Source organism: Cygnus olor, chromosome 10 (assembly GCF_009769625.2).
Source record: "Cygnus olor isolate bCygOlo1 chromosome 10, bCygOlo1.pri.v2, whole genome shotgun sequence".
Taxonomy (NCBI): Eukaryota; Metazoa; Chordata; class Aves; order Anseriformes; family Anatidae; genus Cygnus; species Cygnus olor.
Genome location: NC_049178.1, coordinates 4,574,304 through 4,598,616, shown reverse-complemented (window position 1 = coordinate 4,598,616; position 24,313 = coordinate 4,574,304). Strand labels below are relative to the sequence as shown.

Here is a 24,313-nt window from a genome sequence, read left to right as displayed (position 1 = left end):
TTGATGTTGCAGTATAGAAAACTATACAGTGTAGTCAAACTTCTAAACTAGAGAATGCTACTTTTGAAATGGTTGAAGATGTGCTTGTTTTCAAATGGTTGCTTAATTGTTATTTTCTGCAAGTATAAAAGAGGTCTATTAAGAGCATCTTTGAACTTTGTTGCATGAGCAACCTAGTAGAGAAGATGAATTGCAAGCAAAACCAAAAGAATCAAGCTTTCTCAAGGACCTTGACAAATTCATAGTCTAATCAAAGCATAGCACTCCTATGGAGTGAAACTACTTCAGGTTTTGGTACTAAGGAACCAGCTTCTGAGAAAACAAAAGATATTCAATTTTAATGAGACCATAGAATAAACAGTGTACTATTGCCCTCAGCAAATCATGAACACCGTACATAGGATTAAAGCTGTAAAACAGAAATGACTGGCCAAAAAAAATCTTAGATGAACTGTTTTAAAAAGAAAAAAAAATATATTAAAAAAGGATATAAGATATATTGCAGATTTTATATTCCAGCCTGTATATCCCTTCCCTGTGTTTAGCTAATGATCTTGGAGAAAGCATTGGGAATATGTGTAATTATATCTAGACATCTGTAATATCATACATCTGTATGCATATATGTGTCTGATAATATATGATTTCAATATAGTATAACTCATCTTTCACCTATGAAGCTGTTCTTTTAATTCTTTACTTTACAATAGACATGCTAATGTTTTACTTTATAGAATAGATCTGCATTCATTGACAATCATGAGATGAAAGGTAATTTTTGAATGTCACGTTTGTTGCATAATATTTGCTTTGAATTCATCTGAGAAAAAAAATCAACAACAAAACATAATTATATTGTTTAGCTTGTGTGCTGCCATCCTTTCAATTTTTGGCTCATCTTGCCTGCTGCACATTAATGGCTTATCTGGTTTTCACATACATGGTATTCAAAATGAATTTGTGGTGACTAAAGCAGCCAATTAGTTAAATGCACATTCATCTTAATCATTTTGTAAGTCATGTAAAAAGAAAAATACAGTTTTATTGTGAAGGTCAGGTTGGATGTAAGTGCCACAGTTTTTGTTTGCTGCATTTCATCTAACGTTGTGGTTTACAGTTTTTTATTCTTTTTTATTAATAGCCAGTCCTGTGTTTATTTTTCACTGTATCACTGTGTTTCAGTTGACCTCAAATTTACGTATTCAATCAAATAAAATATATGCATCATGTAAGGGTAACAAATTTTCACTCTAAATTTCATAACTCATAAATTTCATTTAAAAATATTAAAAAAAAATCCTTAAAACACAGGATATAGTGAGCAAAAATCAGGTAACCTATTTATTATTAGGAAACAAAAAGATATGACTTACTACTATTATAGATTCAGATTTTGAAATAAATCATGAGACAAACTATTTTAACAGATGTTATCTTCTGTAGTCAGTTATTTGTCCTATAGTTATTATCACTCATATAGACTGCAGCCTGCCTTTTTCTATTACAGGTTATTCTTGCATCGCAGAGTTTTTTGAGATCCCTCTTACATCTCAGCAAGCATTATTCATGAGCCTACAAAGCTCTTGTCTGCCATGTGCGTTCATTCATGTTCAAAGCTTGCAAAGGTAAAAATATGACTCTAATAAATCATGATTTATAAAATAAATAGTCATGGGTCTTCCTACACAGAATTTACTGCACTGCAGAGCACAGTGAGTGTATACTACAGTATATATAGAGAGATATAGATGTATATTATATATGTATCTTTTATATATATATATACTTTTTTTTTTCCCCAGGAATGCTACTTGGCTTCATGTTCAAGGAAATACTGCCATAGGATCATTTGCTTTTTGTACTGACAAAGAGACAAAACGTACCCTGTGACATTAGGTCAGTTCAGTCATTGGGGCCCTTGGAGGTTACAGCATCTTCTCCCATGCTCTTGGTGCCCTCCCTTTAGGGTTGCTATGAGTGGGGAAGAACCTCCTATTCTGGGAGCACAGAGGCTGAGTGGTTCTTGACTGCTCTCTCAATTCTTAATTGGTTCTCTTGCCAATGTAGAACTCTGTTTAAATCGGTGTCCTTATAAAATATGAGATTACTTTAGGCCAGGTAAATATTTACTAAGCTGATATAAATAAATAAATAAAAACTCTGGATAATTTATCCTCTCTGATACTGTTAATAAGTCAAAGCATAAGAGCTGAGAAATGAAGTTGATTTCATGTCCTTTCTAAAGCAATAACTGAGAAAGTTACTCATGGTGTGCCTATTTTTGTCACATCTTCATGTGGCTCAACTGTACTTCTGCCACCTTGGACAACAAAATACAAGGAAGATCAGAAATAGAAAACTGACATGTTTTTGCTTCAGGGGCTTCATAGCAGCAGGTGTGCTGGGAGAGTTCAGTGAATCTGTCTAATGAAACTAAGTGAAATTGGGACTGCTGGATTAGGAGGTCAGACATGTCTGGTGAGCGAAGTTGCCGTGATACATTTGTAAAACTGGATATATGCTTGATAGAAATAATACAGGTGTTGGAATATTAAAAAAGTCCAGCTTTTTAACAAACGCATCACAGGTGAAAAATATGAATTTGAAATTTGAGTTTAAAATGAGTAATATTTCAAGTTCAGCAAATCCATTCTCATACGAACATTGCTCTCATACTAACAATCAGCATTGACACAACTGACTCAGTTTGTGCTCATGAATAATACTGTATAACTATCCTGCTAGTTGGTACATGCTTTTAAGAGAGAAAAATATTTAAAGACAAATCATCTATAAATAAAATATTGAAAAGGGTATAGAGTAGTACTATCAACATTGTTTAAAAACTCAGATATGTAACTAGACATTTGGATACTGTATGGCACATTTATGCACTGCCTAACATCCTTGGCATACAGTAAGCAGCCACTTCAGGCCATATTTTCTGTTGTATTTTCTTTACATGTATGTTTGCATATTGCAGCTGGCATACTTCTATGGAGTTTGGAAGAAAAGTTTTGTTTTGTTGGCGTGGGTTTAAATTATGAGGCTTTCAAAAAGCTTCATAATCCTGATCTCTGTGAGGACTGGCAGGTGATATGCTACAGTCCAGAGGAATACGTACCTTGTGCGCCTTATTTTCAGCATGAGATTCTGTTTAACATTTATCATGAAAATAGGCCTGCTATGCGTGGCTTGTTCCCGCTTTGGGCAGGTCAGGGGTTGGGAAATGTGCATGTCACTTTCCTAACGCAGGTGGCCCCATGCTGACAGCAGCCCTGACGCCCCCACGTACAGGCAGCCCTCATCTTCCCCTCTTTGTACAGGCTGAACTCTATCTGCACACCTGGACATAACATTCAACTAAAAGCATGCCATAAATTGGCACACAGGAAACACAATTCACTCCAATAGGGTAATGTTTTTTTCCTAATGATGCAGTGCACAGAAGTCCATGTGGCACAGAACTTGTATTAGCACATAACAGTCAAAAAAAAATGCTTCCCTGGATTCCTTCCATTCCTGTTTTCTATTACCATATGCATAGTATAATGTACAGTATAGTGGTTAAGAAGATTAGTCATTTTTCTCCATTAAATGTAATTATAATTTAGTAGACTTGCATATTTTTATAGAAGAATAACTGGTAACATGAGGTGCTAAGTAGTTTTCATTTAAAACATATTTAAATTCAATCTGCTCAAGTGGTAAGTATTCCTGATTTCTGGTATGTATGACTCGACTGACTCTTTCATTTCCACTACATACAGTTACCTGAAAGTCACTTCTCCTTAAAATGCTAACAAAATTTTAGGCTTTTGACCAGCCTAAAGTTTAGTTTTACATTATAACAGCAAAAGAATATGAAATCACATCATACTGGCCCTAACCTGCCTGTACATTTTTTTTTACTATTCTTTTGTAAAACATGAACTTTTAAAAGTTATTTCTGTATTAATACTTGTGTTATGGATGTGATAAGTCATTATAAAATGTACTAGTTGGGGTGTTTTGCCAACTCAATCCCCAGTAATTAGATCTTTTTTGTTTTGTTTTACATTGTGATGTCCATGTTAGGAAACAAGATTGGATCAAAAATTTTCTATTGTACTGTTTGTTTTGATATTGACTCAATTTATGATTTTTGTTTTTCAACAAACCTGCAATTCAGTATTCTCACTTCTTAATAGACATAAATCTTAATAGACATAAACAATGGTGAAATATCTCACAATGTGTAGTGAGGTGATGAAGTATGTAATAGTAGGTTGGGCAAAAAGTGTTGGTACTAGTTCTTTTGGGCACAGTTTTGCCTAATATATTTATCAAGTTCTCTGTCATCCTTCAGATATTCTTTGAAAAAATTTTTCCTCTTGTAGTTACAGTAATGCTACAGGAAGAACTCTTTTTGTTTTGTCCTGCCCTAGGGACCACGCTCTTTGAGATTTTGACCAAGAGCAGTTGCCGGTTACTCTTGTGCGGTTTTGTTTATCAGGTCATTGCAATACTCTAAGGCGTGGTCTAAATGGCAATACGCTAAAGGATGTTTTTTAAAAACAAACAAAACTCTGAAGTCTAGCATAGGAGAATGCTTCTAAATTTTTAAAATTTTAGTCATCATAGTGGTAATGTAAGGAAGTAAAAAAATATACATCCTAATTTCTGAAGAGATGCTTATAGAGTAGAGATAGCGCATTCAAAGTGAGTGAATTATGTAAACTAGGAACTACCTAGTGCACAGGGTGTGTGAGCAAGGCTTCTGCTGCTTATCTCGACATCTGGTGCAACCATGAAGGGCAACCCTATCAGAGCCTGCTGGCCATGATTACAATTAGGGTCAGGCTGTGTAATCTTAAAGTAATTACTTTGCTAGACTGATAATATGCAGGAAAGTACTGCAGATGAGAATCAGATTTCATCGATTAGAAAACAAGTTTTCCATACAAATATGTTAATAAGGATGGATCTTCCATCACACAAATTGTGCTGCCTAACCACTCGACGTTTAATCATTTGTTATTTCATTTTACAGTAATGGATCCTGACATTTAAATTGCTCCTTATCATTTCCACTTGCTATATGTATCTTGCCTTCATACAAAAGAGTACAGCTGACACTAAAGATGGATTTTTGCCCTGTAACAGAGCCCTGCTTAATACTTTTGTTAATGTGCAAAGTGGAGTGGACTGCAGTTCATTCTGCTGTACTTAATTTGGCTCTGCAAGATGTCTGATTGTTGTCAGTAAAATAAGCAGTCTCTGAGTTTGCATAGGAAGCCGTCCATCCAAAGGGGCTGTTTTTATACAGTCACTCTTCAATCTAGGACAGTAATTTCAAAAATATCTAAGTACCATTTTTCAGGATCAGACTGATTAAAAGTTTTTCAGAAATATCTTCATGGGGCAGTGAAACCACTCATACTGTACAAAAACTCCCTTGAAAAGTATAAGCAGACCCTCTTTTCTTTACTTAGGCCTCCAGCTTTTCAGAAAAGAAGCCAGGAGGGATTGCTGCAGCTGTTACAGCAAGGATGAATGAAACAATTCTTCAATCTTGTGGTTTTATCATCTTTGCAGATGTGATACCAGTGGAAATGAGACATGCACTTGCTACAGCAAAGCACAGCATCCCACCTCTGTCTGCAGACAACTTGCTTCTGTGTCACGTTGTAGGTGAGTCAGCTTGCATAATTGTGTTTACATACATGGTTTTCAGAAGCACAAATGTCCCCAAGATATCTAAATGCCATGGAGAGTAACAGATTCTCTCAAGATCACACTAGCTGTCCATGGCTTTAGGTACAGGAATAGCTCCATGACTGCTTTAGAAGCACAAGCCACAGCTGAGGGAAATGTCAGGAGCACTCAAACTACAGCCGTAGCCTCAGCTTGTTCCACTTGTTTAAACTTTTGTGCCCTTAAAAGCTGTACCTACCTGTGGCCTGTGTTGTGGCTCAGCGGTATGAATCCCTCCACTTTCTCCCCCAGTTTCTGTGGTGTTTAAAAGGTAATTATTTTTAATAGCCTTGATACTGTATTATTATACATCAACATTCCTAAATTCAACAATTCTTTAAAGAATCCCAGGCTGTTATACCTTTGAACGCATAAACTTTAAACTGTGAAAGTGTTATCAAGAAAGCTTTATCAAATTTCTGACCCGAAAAGACCTTTGCTGCATGAATTTGCTGTGTATAACGCTGGAGCACCTGTTACATTCAGTAGGGCACGTAAAGATCAATTGCAAAATATTTTCCAATTATGTATCTGGGATAAAGGTGTAGGTTACACTGAGCATGTCTGTCAGGCTTTTCTGTTTAAATGCATGACTGAGGTGAAATAGACTTAAAAGTACTCAAGGCCAAGCCTGCACCTTCAAGCTGTGACCATGCACGCCCTTCTCCTTGACAATGCAATATTGCCTTATAACACACACTGCTTCTGCTTCGTTAAACTTTTTTCCTCCAAGTATTATCACGAGGCCTGGCGTGGAGGAGGCGAAGAGCACAGCCCAGGGCTGCGGCGGCTGCTCCCGGGGACGGAACGTTTTGGAAACGTGACGGGAGCCGCTGCAGCGCCCGGCCTTGCCCTTTTTTCCCGCTCCCGCTTCCCGGCAGCGCAAACCGCCCGCAGCCGCTGTGCCGCGGCGCCCGCTCGCACCGCCCGCTGCTGCGTGCGGGGCCCGGCGCTGAGGCGGGCGCGCGGCCCCGCTCCTCTCACGGCTGCCGCCTGGAGGCGGGCGGGAGCGGCGGGCGCGCGCGAGCCGCCGCAGCCCTTGGCCGCGGCGCTGTGGTGAGGGAAGGGAAGGGACTCGAGGCAGCGCCGCCCCCGCCCCGGCCGGCAGTGAGGCTGCGACGGAGCCCGGCTGCGGATCGCACGGCCCCGGCGCGGCGCCCGCCCGCCCGGCTCCCAGCCCGCCTGCCCTCGCTCCCTCCAGCTCCTCGTCGCAGCGTCGCCCTCTCTCTCGCCCGGCCAGATGATGAACTTTCTGCGGCGCAGGCTCTCGGACAGCAGCTTCATCGCCAACCTGCCTAATGGCTACATGACCGACCTGCAGCGGCCCGAGCCGCAGCAGCCGCCGCCGCCGCCTCCCTCGGCCTCCTCGGCCCCTGCCTCGGGCTCCCCGGCCGCGGAGCGCCGGCAGCCGCCGCAGTCGGCGCCCCCCCAGCAGCAGCAGCCGCCGCCGCAGCAGTCGGCGGGCAGCAGCTTCTTCAGCTCGCTCTCCAACGCCGTGAAGCAGACGGCGGCCTCGGCCGGTCTGGTGGATCCGTCCTCCGGCGGCTCCTCGGCCGCCGGCAGAAAGTTCAAGCTGCTGCTGGTTATCGACGAGCCGCACACGGACTGGTAGGTGCCCCCTCCCCGCCCGGCCTCGCGCTGCGGTCCCTGCCCCTCAGAGCCCGGCGTCGCCCCTTCCCCATCCGCGGGGGCTGCGGGACCCCCGGGGGGCGGCAGGTGCGGTGCGGTGCGGAACCCGCAGCAGCCCGGGGCGCCCGAGCATGAAGGCGAGCCGCTCCTTCTCCGACAGCACCCTCAATAAAACGTGTTTACCGCGCTGCAAAAGCACGTCCTGCGCTGTCTAGCGAGATAAACAGCTCGTGTAAGCAGCGGAGGGGGGGGTCGGAGTCTCTCAGGCAGGGGTTTCTGTCAGGAACTGCGTGCGGTGCTGGCGTTGCGTGTGGTAATTCATGTTGATGAGCGGGCTTGTTTTCGTGTACAGCGCACTGCTTCTGTTGCAGCTCCTAAAATGCGTGTTGGGGTGAAGGTCCTTCAGGAGACTGACGACGAGCCCTCAGCCTTGCCTCAGCCTGTGAATGTACGCGGCTGGGTTAATTAACTCCGCGGGTTTAGTTTGGGGGGGGGGGTGTTTTGCTTCCACTATAATCACACGGTACGTTATTTACAAAACCAGAACTTGTATGTCAACTCATCTCTTCCCGTGCCTGAGTGCTACCAGAAAGAGAGGCTATAGCTTTTTCAGACCCATTTGTCACGTATGACATCCCTGAATGTTGTGGTTATAGGAAGGATGCACGTTTAGCAATCATTCACTATCTTATTAATCTGTATTTACACATCAAGCTGTGAATCATCTTGTTCGGTGTTGCCAATTACAGTATATAGTGTCTTAAAGGTGCCTAAAAATAATACTGAGTAAAACAAGTATGTTGTTACAGCACTGACATCATCAGTAATGGATTGTGGGTCTCTGATTTTATTGTCAGCTTCTCAAATTTGTAACCTTACTGTCTAGGCGGACTTAAACATCTCTGATTTGATACAATTTGCTTTAAAATGGCACTTCAATAAAATACTTGAAACAGAAATTAAAGCCTAATAAAAATGATGTTATCTATAGCAAATGTAATTGTTAACAATGTTACCTGTTATGTTTCTTGTTTGTTTGGGGGTTTTCATTTGTTTGTTTGTTTTTGGAGAAAAAAAAAAACATACAAGGTTGTTGTATCTGCCAGACTAAAGAAAGCCTCTGTGCCTACGTCATGGAGATGCATCCATGGACACTGCTCACTGCCTTGCAGATACATCTATTTATTTAATATTCTACAGTGAAAATGTTTTTGCTTGGTAAATTAAATAACTGTGTATGTTTGTAACGTCTGTTTCTGGTAACATCTTCCTATAAGTACTGAAGCCAGCCTGTGTATATAATCATGGCATGTTTTACGTACCTCATAAATGCATCTGATATGAACGCTATTTATCAGCAATAGCAATGCTTTCAAAGGTCTGTTTTGTGAATGTCACCAACTGCATTTCAGGAAGGAGACTAGATGCGTTCACAAGTGTACACAAGGTTACTCCTCGTCCCTGCTTTTTCTTTTTTATTTTTTTCCCTTTTCTTAGTATGTGATGTGGATATGTAGTAGTTCTAGAAAGAACAGTTTATTGTTATTGTGCTGGTACTGGCTCTTTCCCCTCCAAAAAGCTAATCACTTTTTAATTGAGGATTTTAAAATCAGTGTTGTAATATAAATGTATGTACTCTGGAAATATATGCAGAAAAGTTTATTCAATACCTTTGGAATTATGGACATCCAGATTGACGTGTACTTAACTGCAATAGATTTTGACTATATCATATTTATGAGCAGGCTTGGAATGTGATTATTAGTGACAATTTGAAAAAAAAATATTGAAAGATTGGAACTGGCAATAGATAAACTACAATGATCAGATGGCTATCACACCAGCTACCCTGCCTGGCATGATGCATTGACGTACGGTTTAGCAAGATGAGGTATAGAGAGCTGCTGTCATATGATACAGTGAAAAAATCCCATCAATAACAACAACAACAACAAAAATTACCAAGTACTCTTGAGTTAAGGTAGATTCATGAGAAACGACTGCAGCTGCTTTGCATTAATCCTGAGATGAGGATTGTATGGTGAGAGTTTTGAGCTGCGTTGTGTTTGTCTTCAATTCAAAATGTCCTTTTGGACAATTGCCTTTGGGTTGCAGTTTAGATAGAAAGAAGTGAATTTCAATCTGGATCGTAATGAAATCCTACTAATTCAGTATCCTCTTTTCAGCAAGCTCCAGAGGATGTATTAAGCACCTTCTTTTGTGAGCAAAGGATATTACCTCTTACTTCTAGCATCAAAAGTGCATTTTGCTTCTAATATATTTTAATTTCTGTTAGAGACTCATGCTTGAGGTCTGAGTTTTAATAACCTTTCTAACATTGTTGTTGTTGCTAATGGATGCATACGGGATATTTTACAAATAAATAAGTGTCTGGTTGTTGCTTGCATTTTTTTAATCTTGATCTAGGTGACTTCTTTTATAATTTTCTTGTCTTAACAAGTTTGTCCTTTCACAGGTTTTGAAATTCTCCTTTTTCAGTTTCTTTACTTTTATGGTATTGGATAGGGGGAAAATTGGAAACTTATATGTACTAATTTGCATGTTTTTACCATGCTGGATTGTCTTACTCTTTAAGGAAAGAGAGCAAATGCAGTCATCCTGTCAAACCATTCTCCTTTCTCCAGTGGTACTCAATCAACGGCATATGAGAGCTGTGAAAAAAGCTTATTTTCTTACAGATTCTTCGGAAACTTGCGGCTACATAGATGAGAGAGACCTTTAAGGACTTCTAATAAAGACAGCACTGCAAAATAAGCAAAAAGTCTTTGTATCTTTTAGTACCACTACGCCTGCCTCAATGACAAGTGAAGGGGAAAAAACGAAAACAGGCTAAAGCTTTCAGTCAACTACCAGAGACAAATCCAAGACAAGCTATGTTCATTGGTTCTGGTTCTCATGGAATACTTTCTTCTAGTCCCCTTCTACAATAAATGATCCTTTGGTCCAAAGGTGAAAGAAAATAACAATCATTTCCATCAATTATCTCTGAAGTTTTCTCTCATTCTAGACTATCACCATGAAGAAGGGGTGACTTGTAATGCCAACGCTCCTTCAAATGAAACAGTACTATTCATTCATATAAATGCATTAGAAAAGCTCATCTTATTTTCTGGCCCGTTCTTATGCGTTTTAATGTCACGTTCTTTTCATCTGCAGCTGTGTATTGAACAGACATTTTTAATACCTTCATTGATGTCCAGAACCCATTCCTGAGTTACTACATCTAGTTGAGAACCTTGCAAAGTAATTAAAATGTAGAAGTAAGTCATTTTGGTGGAAAAAATGTGTGATTCAAAGGCACTTAATGGATCTCTCGAGGAGGGGAAAGCTTCAAGAACCAATTTTATGTTTAATAATGATTTTATATAATAGACTTCAACCTGATCATTTTATAGGTTTAGGTATTTGTGTTGATATTTTTACAAATGGAAGAAACTGAGAAGTAAAATCATTTGCTCAAGGTCGTCCAAGAGCCTAGTGACAGAGCTGAAACAAAACTTCAATATTTTGCTTAACCTGTTCTTTTAATTCTCCTTTCCTAGCTGTTGGTGTGCACTAAGTGCCCCAAACTCCCAGCTAGCTAAATTTGTTTAAAAATGTGTATAATTTCCTCAGAAGATAACCATTTTGTTCTGTATACAAAATGTACTGAATATTTAGTGCTGTACAAGCAATTGATTAGCGGGTGTACATCAGTGGTGAGGTGCCAAAATGTGCGCATAGATTATTGTCCTTATTGAAAGTGTATGTATAATATTTAGAAAGCTGTTTCAATATTGAAAAGAAAGTACTGGTTGGTTGGTCTCATGCTTTAAAGATTAAATGTAAGACTCATTGACCGTTAACGACGAAACTATAAAAAGAATCAGATGGAAAAAAAATTGTTCCAATTTTTTTAAGCACAAATCTCATTGGAAGTATCAGTACTACCACCCCTGATAATTGTGCATTTCCTGTAATGTTTACTGCTTTCGTAGTTACTTATCTTTTGATAGGCCCAGAAGATCATTTCCAAATGGCTGGTACAAATCCTGTGTGAACAGAAAGCTTTCTATTTTAAAACTATTGAATTATTTATGGGCAAACATTGTTCATCATAATGTTTTTAGTATGAAAGCATTGTCTTAGTGCAGAAAGACACTTGTTTATGATACAAAAATTTACTCAAGTGAGTAGAATGAGGTTTTTGTTTGTTTTTCCTATTTGTCCAGGCAACTAGAAGGAGGAAAATAGATGCACTTAAATATATGTACAGAGTTTTTGTATGTAAGGGTAACTGCCAAATAACTTGCATACTACAATGAAGTTTTATTCCTCTTTTTTTTTTTTTTTTTTTTTAATTTTATTCCTGTAGGGTTGGTTCAATTGTGCATATCCAATTAGGTTCTGAGTATTTCCTGAATGAAGTTGAACTAGAATTAGAATTCATTTTATTTGATAGTAACATGTTGATTTAGTAACCGCACTATTTCTTGCATTCAGTGCAAGTCTTCTGTTAGCAAGTTTTCTAGTTTGGGAAGGTGTCACTTAGATTTTAGCAATGAGGGCAACTGATATGCTGGAGGTCTCGGTTATCTTCTGGGTAGCAGCAGGATGATACTCTGTAGAAGGATAATGTTCTTGCTAGCCTTCTGGCATTGCAAAGCACAGTGCTACTCGTATAACATATAAAGATACCATATGAAGTGGGGAGGAAAGCTCAGGACATGGACAAGCTGTGTAAGCAGTAGCGATTGCACAGAGGGAGGGTCTCTTAGCACTCATCTAGGGGCTGAAGGTGAGAAGCTTTTGAAAGCTGGCCAAGGAAGGGACTACTGTGTTGCAGAGGTATAGGGAGACTGATTTTTAGAAAGGTGTGAGGTCTTAAGAATCGCTAAACATAGATATGTGCCTTCAGGCAATGATTATACAGTGAAGGTAATCTTACCAGTATATGTATTTTATATAGGAAGAAAGACAATAGAATAAGTTACTTTTATTACTTTCAAATATTAATTAAGAACTGCTGTGCTTTTTGCAACAAGAAAGTCTTAATACTAAAGGAAAAGCAACTTTGCTTTGGCGTAACGCTCTAACTGTCTTGCAAGGAGGAAACAGGTTCCTTAATCCCCTGAAATTTAGCAGCATTGATAAAGATTTTACCTTTTTTTCCTCTTTAATTGTTGCTTCATATGACTTCATGTTTTGAAGTGATCTTTGTGAGGAGGTTTCATCTGAATCTTAAAAAGTTGGCCATGTTGCAGTCTAATTACAGTTATGGCCTTTGGACTAAATTCCTTTCCTCTAAAAAGGGGATGGCAACCAGATTTTATGTGAAGTCAGTATGTGCTTAGGCAGCTTCTTACAACCAGGTAATAAGACCAGTACTACTTCCCACCACATACTGAAGTTTTCAACTCTATGTTAAGGCTCTGCATTTTGCAGTCAAAATAGCGTCATTAATAACAAAAAGATGGAGGCATAAGCAAGGGTTGCTGTGAGCACAAGCAGCACATCTCTCTGCTGGCTGGGAGGACAGATGGGCACACAGATTATATGACTTGAGTTGTTTCAGAAAATTTTATTTTGAACTCTCTCTCCTCATTAGATATGAGCAACTGAATGTGTGTTTGTTTTTACTGAGGGGGTGAAAGTATAGCCCAATGAGCATTGTTAATTGTTCTTTGTCCTCCCCAACCCCCCCCCAATATATATATATAAAATGTGTGCTGGGAAAGAACTTGAGAACAAGGACATGCACCTGCACTAACTGAAGTACATCATGTAATATGTTAACAAATCTGAATTTGTAGTATACAACAATCTCATGCAAGTTGTATTTCAGCTCTGTACTCTGAAATGGCCACTGATACCATTCTCCACCAGACAATGTGTGTACTAGTATTTGAAGATAATGTAAGAAAAGATTCCAGAGGGTTTTCAGTTTATCTACAGTTCTGTCATGTGTAACACTTGGATGCTTTGCTTTAGTATAAATAGTAAAACACAGTACATGATGGAGATTGCCTTTTTGACAAGATATTTAAAAAAGACCCAAAAAAAAAAAAAAAAAGCTCTTACTGGGAAATGCTTTTGTCCTCCAAAATGTGTGTTTCTCCATCTAAACAAGCTCTTTAATGTTGTAATGTTATTTCTTAATGTGCATAAGATGCTGACTAGAAATTTGGACATTTTTCTCCCTATGTGCTCAGAATCTTAGTGAACCTATTTTTAGTCTCTAAAGAGACCACCAAACATTTCTGAAGCTTAATGAAACCTACAATAACATGTTTAGCTCCATAAGTGATTTTCAAAAGAAATCTATTTGCTGATGTTTCTTTCTAAAGTTTCTGTTAATGGAAAAGAAATGGAAAAACCGGCAAGTAAGTAAGTAATAGTTTTCAGGTAGGTATAATTCAAAGTTACAAGACTGAAGTGGGAGATATAGCTTTTAGGACTTTACACTTAAGTCAAATAATAAATTCTGCTATGATTCAGAACTTTAAAATTTGCCACTGGCAAATAAAGATCAGTTATTGAAATAGGAACAGCATGAAACAAAAGTTATTCAAAAATATTATTAGGCTTCTTACTGATCCTCTTGAAAAGTGAAGTGTGTCTAGAGGACTCAGTATATTTTGAGCTGTTTCTGTTTTAAACAGATATTATTCTCTATTCTGTAAACAATGTAGGACACCATGACTGTACACAGTTTTGTTGAAATCATGTTTCTGCAAAAGATTGATGCTAAATATTCTCATTATCAATGTATCCTTCATATAATTACTTCAGTGTCTGCATTTTTAGTACTCAGTTCTTAATAGTACAATGAGACAGTTACTAACAGATCAGTTACTCTGATCATCTTCGTGGCCCTCCTCCTAAAGTTTTTTAACTTTAGTTCTTCAGCCAGCCTGCCCACTGTGAATGCTCTAAACTAAATAAATGGGTTTTTAGTATAATTGAAGTGGGTGATTTAGATGTTTATGTTTGTAGATAAGATACACCTCAACCTGAATTAAAAAAAAAAAAAGGTAAGACTTTAGTGAAAAGTTGTGTTTGAGTATGAAGTTGTGCCTGAAGAGGGAAAACTACAAATATAGAAGGTTGTATTTGGCTACAGAACCTCTGAAGAAGTTTTCTAGACTTGGCTGGATGAAAACTGCTGGATGAAAGGGTAAATACAAGTAGGTAAAGTAGTTGTAAAGAACTGAAAAGAGTAAAATGGCAAGGAGAACCATATTGTAGATTTCAAAAGGAGAGGTAATAAATTATGAAGTAAATATTACCTGAAATAATGATATTGCTCCCAAAGATGAGAGGCTACTTACCTTGTAGAGTGAAAAGAATGTGCAAGAAGGTGATATGACTTTACAAATGTCATAAGCAGGAGGTCAACGTTATAGCATGGTCTAGAATGTAAAATATTTGCTTGATAGCACTGCTTCATTTGCTAATTAAGCAGCTTTATTTGCACTGAGTCAAACTGACTTCTCAGAAGAAAGCAGTGCACTTCTAGACAGCCAGCTGGAGCAGAGGGAGGATGGGTATTCATGATAACATGAACTGTAGACTAATTTGAGATTTTGCAAAAAATGGAAAGACTGTTTTCTTTTATCTATTTTACAATACCAACTTTCACCATAAGTGTGTCCCTGCCTGGCTGACACAGATATATTCACAATATGTTGATGAATACTCTGATTCCTAACAAAAAATTGTTGACTAATGTCAAACTGGTGTTCATATATTTGCAAGCAAAAGCTATATGAGTGATAATTCAGAAGATGCAGTCTTATAAATCTAAAGTGGCTCTTTCTGGTTTTCCTGCAGACCAACCTGGGACCTTTTTCATCTGATTCTGCTGCTGCTAGAACATGTTTCGTAAAGATAGGAGTATTAGATTTGCTAACTTGTTGCTTTTCGTAATGAGGTACTGCTTTTACAAATCTGCTACTGCTAGCTCCTTTGAACACTTTTGGTAATTTTGCGGCAGTGGAACTTGCAGCAGTTCCTTTTAATATTGCTCTGGGGGGGTCTCTTTAATGTGCTCAGGAGGATCTTGGAAGAGGGTGCTGATTTTCAGGGCAGAACAACGTCTGTGAAGCAGAACAGGATTGGGCCTCAAGCTGTACCTAAGGCTGGGTATTTTGGTTTGAGCAGTGTCAGGCAATAACGTGAGGTATCTAGGGCTTGTGTTGTGATTGCGGCTGCCTGTCAGCGAGGGGGCTGGCAGGGCGGGTTAGCTGATCAAGACTATCAGAGGACACCTGCTTACTCTACTCCTTCTTGAATTAAAAACATTGGCAGAAGTGGGATTCAGTTTATGGAAGGATCCAGTGGATAGTGCTGAAGAAGATGGAACTTCCATTTTTGAAGACTGTTACTTCCCCCCCCCTGCGCATGCTGCAGTTGTCTTCATCTTTCTTCCAGTGTGCCCGTGACTGAAGAAGATGATGCATGGGGTGTCACTTAAGTTGCTTAAGGTGCAGCTGGGAATGAGTGAGAACGATGTTCTCTTTACTATTTTCACCTCTGAACACGTGCATTTGGACTCAGCCTTTTTTTTTTTTTTTTTTTTTTTTTTTTTGTGAATTACTGCATTCTCCTGCTACTATGAGATTGGCAGAATTCAAGCTCTTTCTTCCCTCTGTGGACATTAGGACTTAGTCCCAGCTTGTGCAGACAGAGGTGTTAGCATACTTTCCCTGTTTTCGTAAAACAAACAAATACTGTGGGATGCTTGGTGTCTAATGAAGCGTGATCACCCCTTTTTTTCACCCCTAATGAAATAGATAGGAAGAATAAAAATGTTGTGTGCCACCATCAGCCAGGCTGGTGCCAGAAGTTGCAACAAAAGACAGTTTGGGTGCAGTCCCTGCAGAGCACCAACCCCCCCACTATCGATCCTCAGAACATGACTTGTTTTTTGAGGTGTGAAGAGATTCTGTCCTGGAAGGAAAAGGATTTTTATGTTCTCCTTCTAGTTGCAGGAACACACTGGCAAGTTCAATGGGTCCCATTTCTTCTCTGAAATCTCAAGAATGTAGACTCTTGCATTCGTGTTTTCTCATTTTTGTTTTTCTTACCAGTCATATTTAAGTCTTATAATTGACTCAGTGTTTTGAAAGGCATGGTTTATGTTTGTGCATTGCACTCCTCACCTCCCTCCTATGTTATGTGTCTGGAAATCTTTTTTTTTTTGTGTTACGTATCTGTTCTAAGGGAAGGAAGAAGATGGTCTAACTATTAAAATTCGTTTATGAAATGACTGTTCCATTTTGATGCTGCATGAGTTACCATTAGATCTATGATCTTATATCCCAACTGGATTGATTGCTAAGGGGTTAACTCAAGGCAATCAAAACAAGGGGTTAACTCAAGGCAATCAAAACAAAACAAACAAACAAAAAAATAGTTTGAAAGTGCACACACTTCTTTGAATTTTTATCAGGTGATGAAAATAATTTTAAAAATATTTTAATCTGTACCTCAGGTGAAGTCTTTTAAATAGCTTAATTTTGTTCTAAAGGATCCACATGCAATGATTTGAAATAAAATAATAGATTTTTAAATTAAGTATGCCAATTTACAGATTCTGGTCCTTAAAAACAAGTTTTAAGATCTTGCCTTTACAGAAACGGAGCGAATGTAAGTAAGCAAGCACTAGGGTATCTGACAGTGAACAGATATGATTTTTTTTCTTTAAAATAGGTACAGTTTCCTAATGAGTACTTAAAACTGTAATAGGAAGTTGTTTCCACTGCTCGTAGTGAAGAAAACTCATTACATCCATTAAGAACTGTAGTAACAAAATGTTGTGTAATGCATTTTTAAAAAGCGAATCAACATGCTCTGAACAGCAACAGAACAAGGACACAGTAAAGGCTAAGGAGAGACTTGGTTTTATTTTATTAGGCATGGCAGTAGTCATAGCTGATTTATGCTTTGTTTTCAGAGTGGGACACTCATTTCTGACAGGCTACTGATAAATCTTTATTACTAGACTAACCTTTAGGCTTCTGGATTTCTGAGTTAAGCCAATTTGTCTCATTTTGTATGCAGCTCTTGTTTATTTGTTAAATTGGCATGATTAGAATAGGGGAGCATGCTTTTATGTAATTTCAAATTGAATATAAACAATCATTAAGTAAATATCAGCAATGTGTGCTGCTTCTTGGAAAACTGCTGCAGATAATTAGTTTAGTTTTTGCTGAGAGTGTGAGTGCAGAAAAGACACGAGGAAAACTTGTGGCACAGCTAGTAATAAAATCCAAGTTACACTTGTGTGTAGATGTGTCCAGGAATCAAAGTATTTGTATCCAGGTAACTTTCTGAGTAGGTGTTTCAGAATGGAGTGCAAGTTGAGATGCTCTTTCCTTGCACATCTGAAAATACAGTGGTTCTCTGGTCCAAGAAGTGCCCCTGTCATTCTTTCTGTGTTATGGCTTTCAGTTAAGGTGATTATAAGTCATCAAAATTGCTTAAATAGTATTGTGTTAGCATTATGAAGTGTGTGTTTGTGTGTGTGCACAAATAGATATGTGTATAGATAGGTATGCACACTTAAAAAAAAAAAAAAAAAGAATTTTCACTAGTAGATAGTACTTCTGTGGTCATAATTCTGTCATTCTGGTACTATTGGGGTGCACTGGAATAAATGGAGGCTCTTCCGTTATGCCACTGGTTGGAAAGTTTACCTGCAAAATCTCTTCTATGGGTTGTAATGATAGAAAGCATGAGATTTAGAGGTTCACTATTTTGTGTGAGGTTACACTCTACTTAAATTCTTTCAGCTGACCCCTATTCTAGAATTTCCATGCTGGCTTGTTTCCCTACTAAGGAAGATAAGTCCAAGTATAAGCTACCAACAGTTCAACGTACGAGAGGGTCAGATTAGTATTCTTGGCAGTAGTAATATTTTAGAGAAGTTTAGAGCAAGACTAATATTAAGTATAACTAATGTATATTAAGATTTACATTATTTTTGTTAAAATAAATTCCACTAGGTTGATCTTTGTTCTTGAAATGGGTAGGTAGGAAAAAAGACAGGCTGCAGGTCTGTTCTTCTTGGATTGGTGAGGATCTTACAACAGTCTTTTTCAACATAAGTCCTATGGTGCTTGTCTAGGCTTTTTTTTTTTTTTAGAAGTCCTTTCCAGAAAGTTAGGCAACTTATGAAGGTGGTTGATTTTTTTGTTGTTGTTGTTTGTTTGCTTGTTTTTGTTTTTTTCTTCAGAGTAGCAAGACCCATTAAAAAGTATACATTTGAAGTCTCCAAATCCTTGGCTGTTAGTTAGGTGGCGTATTGAATACGTATCAGGTACCAAGTAGCTTTCAGAGTAAAATGGAACTACAGAGCAAAATGGGATATTCCTGTGTGATTGATTTTGAAGCTGAATTGTCCAAGTCCCTTGGTCGTAGTGCCCATACATTTCAATTACAGTACTCTGGAAAGCTGATGATATAGAATAAACACATTAGAGACTGTTATTCTGAAATGCAGGCAGTGTGTAATTTTATGTTGTAATCTCTGTTTTCTGGTATGCCATCTTTGAGGTGGGTTGATAATCAGGATAATGTAGGCTTATTCTAGAGCTTTTGTTAGGCATTTCTCATTTGGATGATTTAGAACAATACACTTAGGATGTTTTCTGTGGAGTAGAATTCCAGTATTGGTTTCAGCCTTTGAAAAAAAACATATGGCAAACTGCTGTCTGTCAGTCAAGATGGTATGAAGACTTCGTGTGTGTAGCTGCTTCACAAACACTAGTGTGAAATTTAAAACACATCACTTCATTTAAATGCTCCTTTACCGTTTCTTAATTTTGAAATGAAATATGAAGGGAAGTGAACCTAATTTGTACTGAGAAAATATTTTCAAAGGACAGAACAATAATTCTAAAAGACACAATCATAACTTTTCAAATAAGTTACCAGGATTGTTTGCACCTAGACCTCCTATCTCAGGCAACAGTGTTTATAAGTGTTAAGTAAAATTTTACATTGCTTTGACTGGCCTTTTTTTTCCCCTAATTCTTTGATAAAAGACTTGAAATAAGTCTAAGAATCTCAGTTTTAGTGTATTTGTCATGTTCTTATTGCTAGGGTTTTTGTTCAGAATAGCTGAGATAATCTAACATCATATATTAGGTCATCTGCAGTATCCAATTTTTTTAAACACAAAATTATTTTTATAATTAATAAGTGTATTTATTTGCATACAATGTTATGTAAATATGTATGTCCATGCATGTGGAGTCATAAAGTGGTAGATAAGTGATCTTATTGCAGATAGTAATAAATGTAGAGCCACCTCTCAGGAACTAACACTGTCACCTTGTTTAGCAGTTTGTCTAGATGTTAAATTGACAACCAATACTTGAACCCTGGTCAGTGGTATAGAAAAGATCTGCGTTGGTGTTTTTTTGTTGTTTGTTTGTTTTAGGTATGTCATTGTAGCACTTTTGCAAATACATAAATAGTGGAATCTTTATATGGAATTTTATCATATTATCAAAACAAGTAAGCATTAACTAACTTTTCATGCTGTGTCATTGATAAGACTGTTGGCTTTTAAATCTGGAGCTTGGACAGTCAGTGAATTAGATACTGTCATCATCCTATTAATATAACTGGCAGTATTAGAATGTTTGATGGCCACAGAAAATTATTTAAAAAATAATAATAATAGAAGCAAAAAGGAAAATTTGAGTAAGCGAAAGAGATCTTTAAAAGAGTCAGTATGCTTACCACATGTTAAAATATGTGCACTGCAGAATTTTTGATTTATTAATAAGATCCTTCAAAGCTCTCTAGTTTGACAAAGTATTATAATAGAATGCATATTTTTTGTATTTCTTGAATTAATCTGTTTTTTCAAATAGTTTGTTGATAAATGATTTGGAAATTCTTAAGCTCTAGACACCTTACTCCTAGAAGAGAAAATTTTCAGTTTGAGAACTTTAGCAAGTAACTTTCATGGTGGAAAATAGGATTATGTGCAATAGATACATCAAAGTAAAAGATGTTAATCAGCAAAGCCAGTTTGTTTTAATGCCTAACTGATTAAAGTTAACATCTCTGCTGCATCTGCATTTAGATAGTGTATTGTAACAGATAATGAAGTTAGCTATAAAGTGGATTTCATTTTATGTACCATGAAGAGAGGGCTTAATGTGCACCCATGTAAACATGTGTACATATGTATGTCTCTTTCTGCAGTAAATCAGGGATATTTTTCCTGAAAGAGCTGTCCAAGGCATAAAAATGTTCTTCATTTCAAGGACAAGGTCTTTTGATTTGTCTGAAATGTACCCTGAAAACTCAGGGTAAATATCCATGCATGTGAAACTAGTAGCAGTTCAAGTATGTAAATGGGAAAAATGATTAGAAAGAGCTTGGATCAGATGGTTAAAATTATAAAAATGCATTCATCATCCATATACTTTCCAAAAAAAAAAAAAAAAAAAAAGCACCAGTACACAGGACCAGCCCATATAGATCCTTTTATTCTACTCAAATGGAATAGTGTTTTTCTTTCCTTTTTTTTTTTTTTTCCATTCACACTCAAATTAAACCAAGTTAGTGATGCACAGTTGCTGTCTTTTACAATCCTCTTTGTCAGCTGTCTCCATTAATAATGCTAACTATATTTTGAGGTCAGTGTGCAGTTGGTTAGCTTAACTATGTTGAGAAAAATTACTGCAAACTTCTAGAACTATTTAAAAGCTGAATATTTTATTTAATAATATGTTAGAGTTTGCTTTGGTTTCACTTGAGCACTACTGAAATTGTTTAGAAAGGGTGAAGAGGAAAACTCAAGGTACCTGTATTTTTCATGTTGTTGTCTTTTTTTATTAACCAGTTCTTATTTGACCTTTGAGTTGAAAGCTAAATGGAACATTTAGCATGAAATTACCGTGGAGGCTTGCAACTGACAATGAAAAGTATAAATTACTAATTAGGTATGGAATGTCATAACAAATCCTATGTTTATTTGTTCTTGTAATTTTTCCATGTGAGCAGCTAAGTATCTGCAAATGTCACCAATGACAATGGCTTTTTGGAAAAATAGTATGGTTAGTCATAAAATTTTTACTAGTTGCTACTACTCAAAGGTTCTGTTTCAAAGCACTTCTTAGGGATTAGTTGATTTTTCTGGAAAGCTTACTCATGACTTTAATTTGTCTTTTTTTTAAAATAAGAAAATTTTATGACATGCTTGTTATAAATTTCTAGCTTAAGAGATAAAGGTAAATGTGCAAAAAATATAAATAAATTCAGATCTCTTTCAAGCAAAAATAAATAATTAATAGACAAAATTTGTAGAAGTCGATATTGTGGTGTTGCATGTTCAGCATATCTCTGTGGCTAAGGAGAGCTCCATTCAGATGATTATGTTGACATTTAATCAATCAATTCAAGCAATCAACTGTGGTGTCTTACCTTGCAAAACAATATACTTTTTTTTTTTTTTTATGGAGTTCTCAGGTGGAAAATTTAGAAGTTAGTGGAAAGTTTAGTGTAGACTTCTATATGAATATTTCATGTCAAAATATACAGTGACACAATTCTTAGTGTACATTTAAAATAGCTACCTACAAATAAAATATTTGCCATTATTCAAACATATTTTCTCAGAAGTACCTTTCTGATGCCTAAATAAAGCATCCATATAGCTAATGTAGGTATTGCTTTCAAAAAAAAAAATATTTGAACTCCTCTCTCCATTATTTTGGTGGGGTAAATATACGTTTGACTTGTGCCTTTTTCTCTTCGAGAAGTTGTACATCTCTATATATAGTAGTAACAAAAAAAGGGAAAACATATATGCATCAAATATATATTGGTGTATATGTACATCAAATGATGGAGACTTCCAATCTGATTGTTCCTTAGCCATTGATAGATGGTTTCTTTGCCAGAATTTCTCTTTATTAGAATAATGGTCATTATATTTTCTTATTTCTGTTTTCTGCTAAAAGCCTATTATGAATAGCATTATAAATATGATGGTTAGACCAAAAAAATCAAATAAAATGGAAATTAAACACTGTTTGAACAGCTGTAAGCTGTTTCCTCTGCTTACTTTTGGTTCTCCCATTTATTTTGATACGCGCATTTATGACAAAGCAAAGTTTGCCCCATTACACGTTTCTTGAGGGTTTATTTTTACTTCCCCCACTCCCAGTCTTATATAAAGTGTTTGTTTGGTTTTGATCAATCAACTCTTAGTTATTAGATGTACTCAGCTTGTTGAAAAGGCATATAGCTAACTTGCTTAATGAAGTAGAATTAATTATCCTTTGTCCAGTTGTAATAACTGATTTAAAAATTCTCAGAACTGGCTGTTGATGTACTCAGTACATTATTGACATGTTGAAATAAGTTCAGTACCTGAATAATTTTTTTTGACATATATTTAAACTACAATATCACTTGCATTTAGGTTGTCATAACGCAGAGTGCTTGCTGTTTGTGTGAAATTACTTTTTCCTTGCTTAAGAAATTTTATCAAAGCAAGTTAAAAGTGCTAGAGCTTTTAGTTCATTAGAATATTCATTCATAAGAATGTATTTTTAACTCACAGTTGTGTTTCCCTCTATCCCAGTATCCAATCCCACTGTAAGGCTGCAATTACTTGCTAGATTTCCTATGATCTTCTTAGTGTTTAAAAAAATAATAATTTTATTTGTGTAGTATTTGCATATGAAGCAAAGTCTAAATTAAGTACTAAGAAGCATCTTATAGTTTCAGTAATAAAGTAGACCTTTAGTGCTCTAATTGCTAATGTAGAGAAATTACTGTAGGAGCAAACATTGTAAATTCTGATCAACTGACTTACAAATACAGTTTGAAGGATATTGGAACCATATTTTCATAGGAGTATTTGAACTTTGTATCAACTCTTTTTAAATTTTATACCCTTTTTGTCTGTACATTTTTAGCATCTCAGCATTTTACATAGATTAAGCAAGTACTAACTTTTTAAAGTGTACTGCAGGATACTCATGAAGAAGTAACATAAATCAGTTGTCTCAAATTCTTCATCTGACTCCTGATTTTGTTTAAAGACAGAATCGTATGCAAGATGTAATTACACTCGTATAAGTTGCTTATTATATTTTGCAACTAAGAACACGAATTAGAGAAGAAGCTCTGCTGGCAGACAGGGGAGAATGTATTGAACAAGATATTCACCTTTGAAAAAATGGTAGGTTTTTTTTTTTTTTTTAACCATTTGTTACTGGGGTTTGGTATGTAAGACTGTGTTAGAAATTACATAACAATTCAGGAGCAGGATGAATTTGTCAGCTTTGAGATAAGGCTTCCCTACTACAAGGATGAGCAGAATAGAAATATGGTAATTATTGCCATTGATCAGGCGTTGGCCTGGGAAATGGCTGAAAAATAGGAAGCTGTAGTGTTTCCAATAGTTACAGAAGCTGCAGGTAACCCCATATTCTCCTTTTTGTTGTCTTACAAGTCAGGAATGCTTGTGGTGATTAGATGTAGAAAACTCCCTGAAATTTCAGAATTTTTAAAATTTTGTAGTAAAGAAATACCCTGCTAAGGCAAGAAAATTCATCAAATGAAGCATATGGACTTAAATCCTAGTCAGAGCTACCTGCATCATTGAGCCATGTTGCCCAAGAAGTACATACAGAATGAATAATAGTACAGATAAACATATGTATGCTAGTTTCAATTTTGCTAATGCAAATAAAAGCCATAGTGAATTACCAAGATTGGAAATTAGAAACTGGAACATAGACCACAGTAAAGATGGGTCCTTTTGGCAAACCTGCGCTGAATTCTGCTCAGTTGTTGCCTGGCCAGATATAAAGCCAGCATGTGTGTACTTCCCTGTGCCATAATGGCATTTTATTTCTCTGTGTGTGTGTTCCAGGGCTCTGTCTTTTATAATAGTCTATTGTACAATAGC

General features: G+C 37.0%; 1 protein-coding gene across 1 annotated transcript in view; it reads left to right on the top strand.

The window, feature by feature from the left end:
* The first annotated feature begins 6,786 nt into the window (after nt 1-6,786).
* The window catches only part of SYN2 (synapsin II), a 176,291-nt gene continuing 158,764 nt past the window's right edge, over nt 6,787-24,313 (top strand). Inside the window, 1 exon segment of the mRNA XM_040569350.1 lies at nt 6,787-7,344. Within this exon segment, the coding sequence (XP_040425284.1) occupies nt 6,977-7,344 (368 nt within the window). The 5' untranslated portion in view covers nt 6,787-6,976.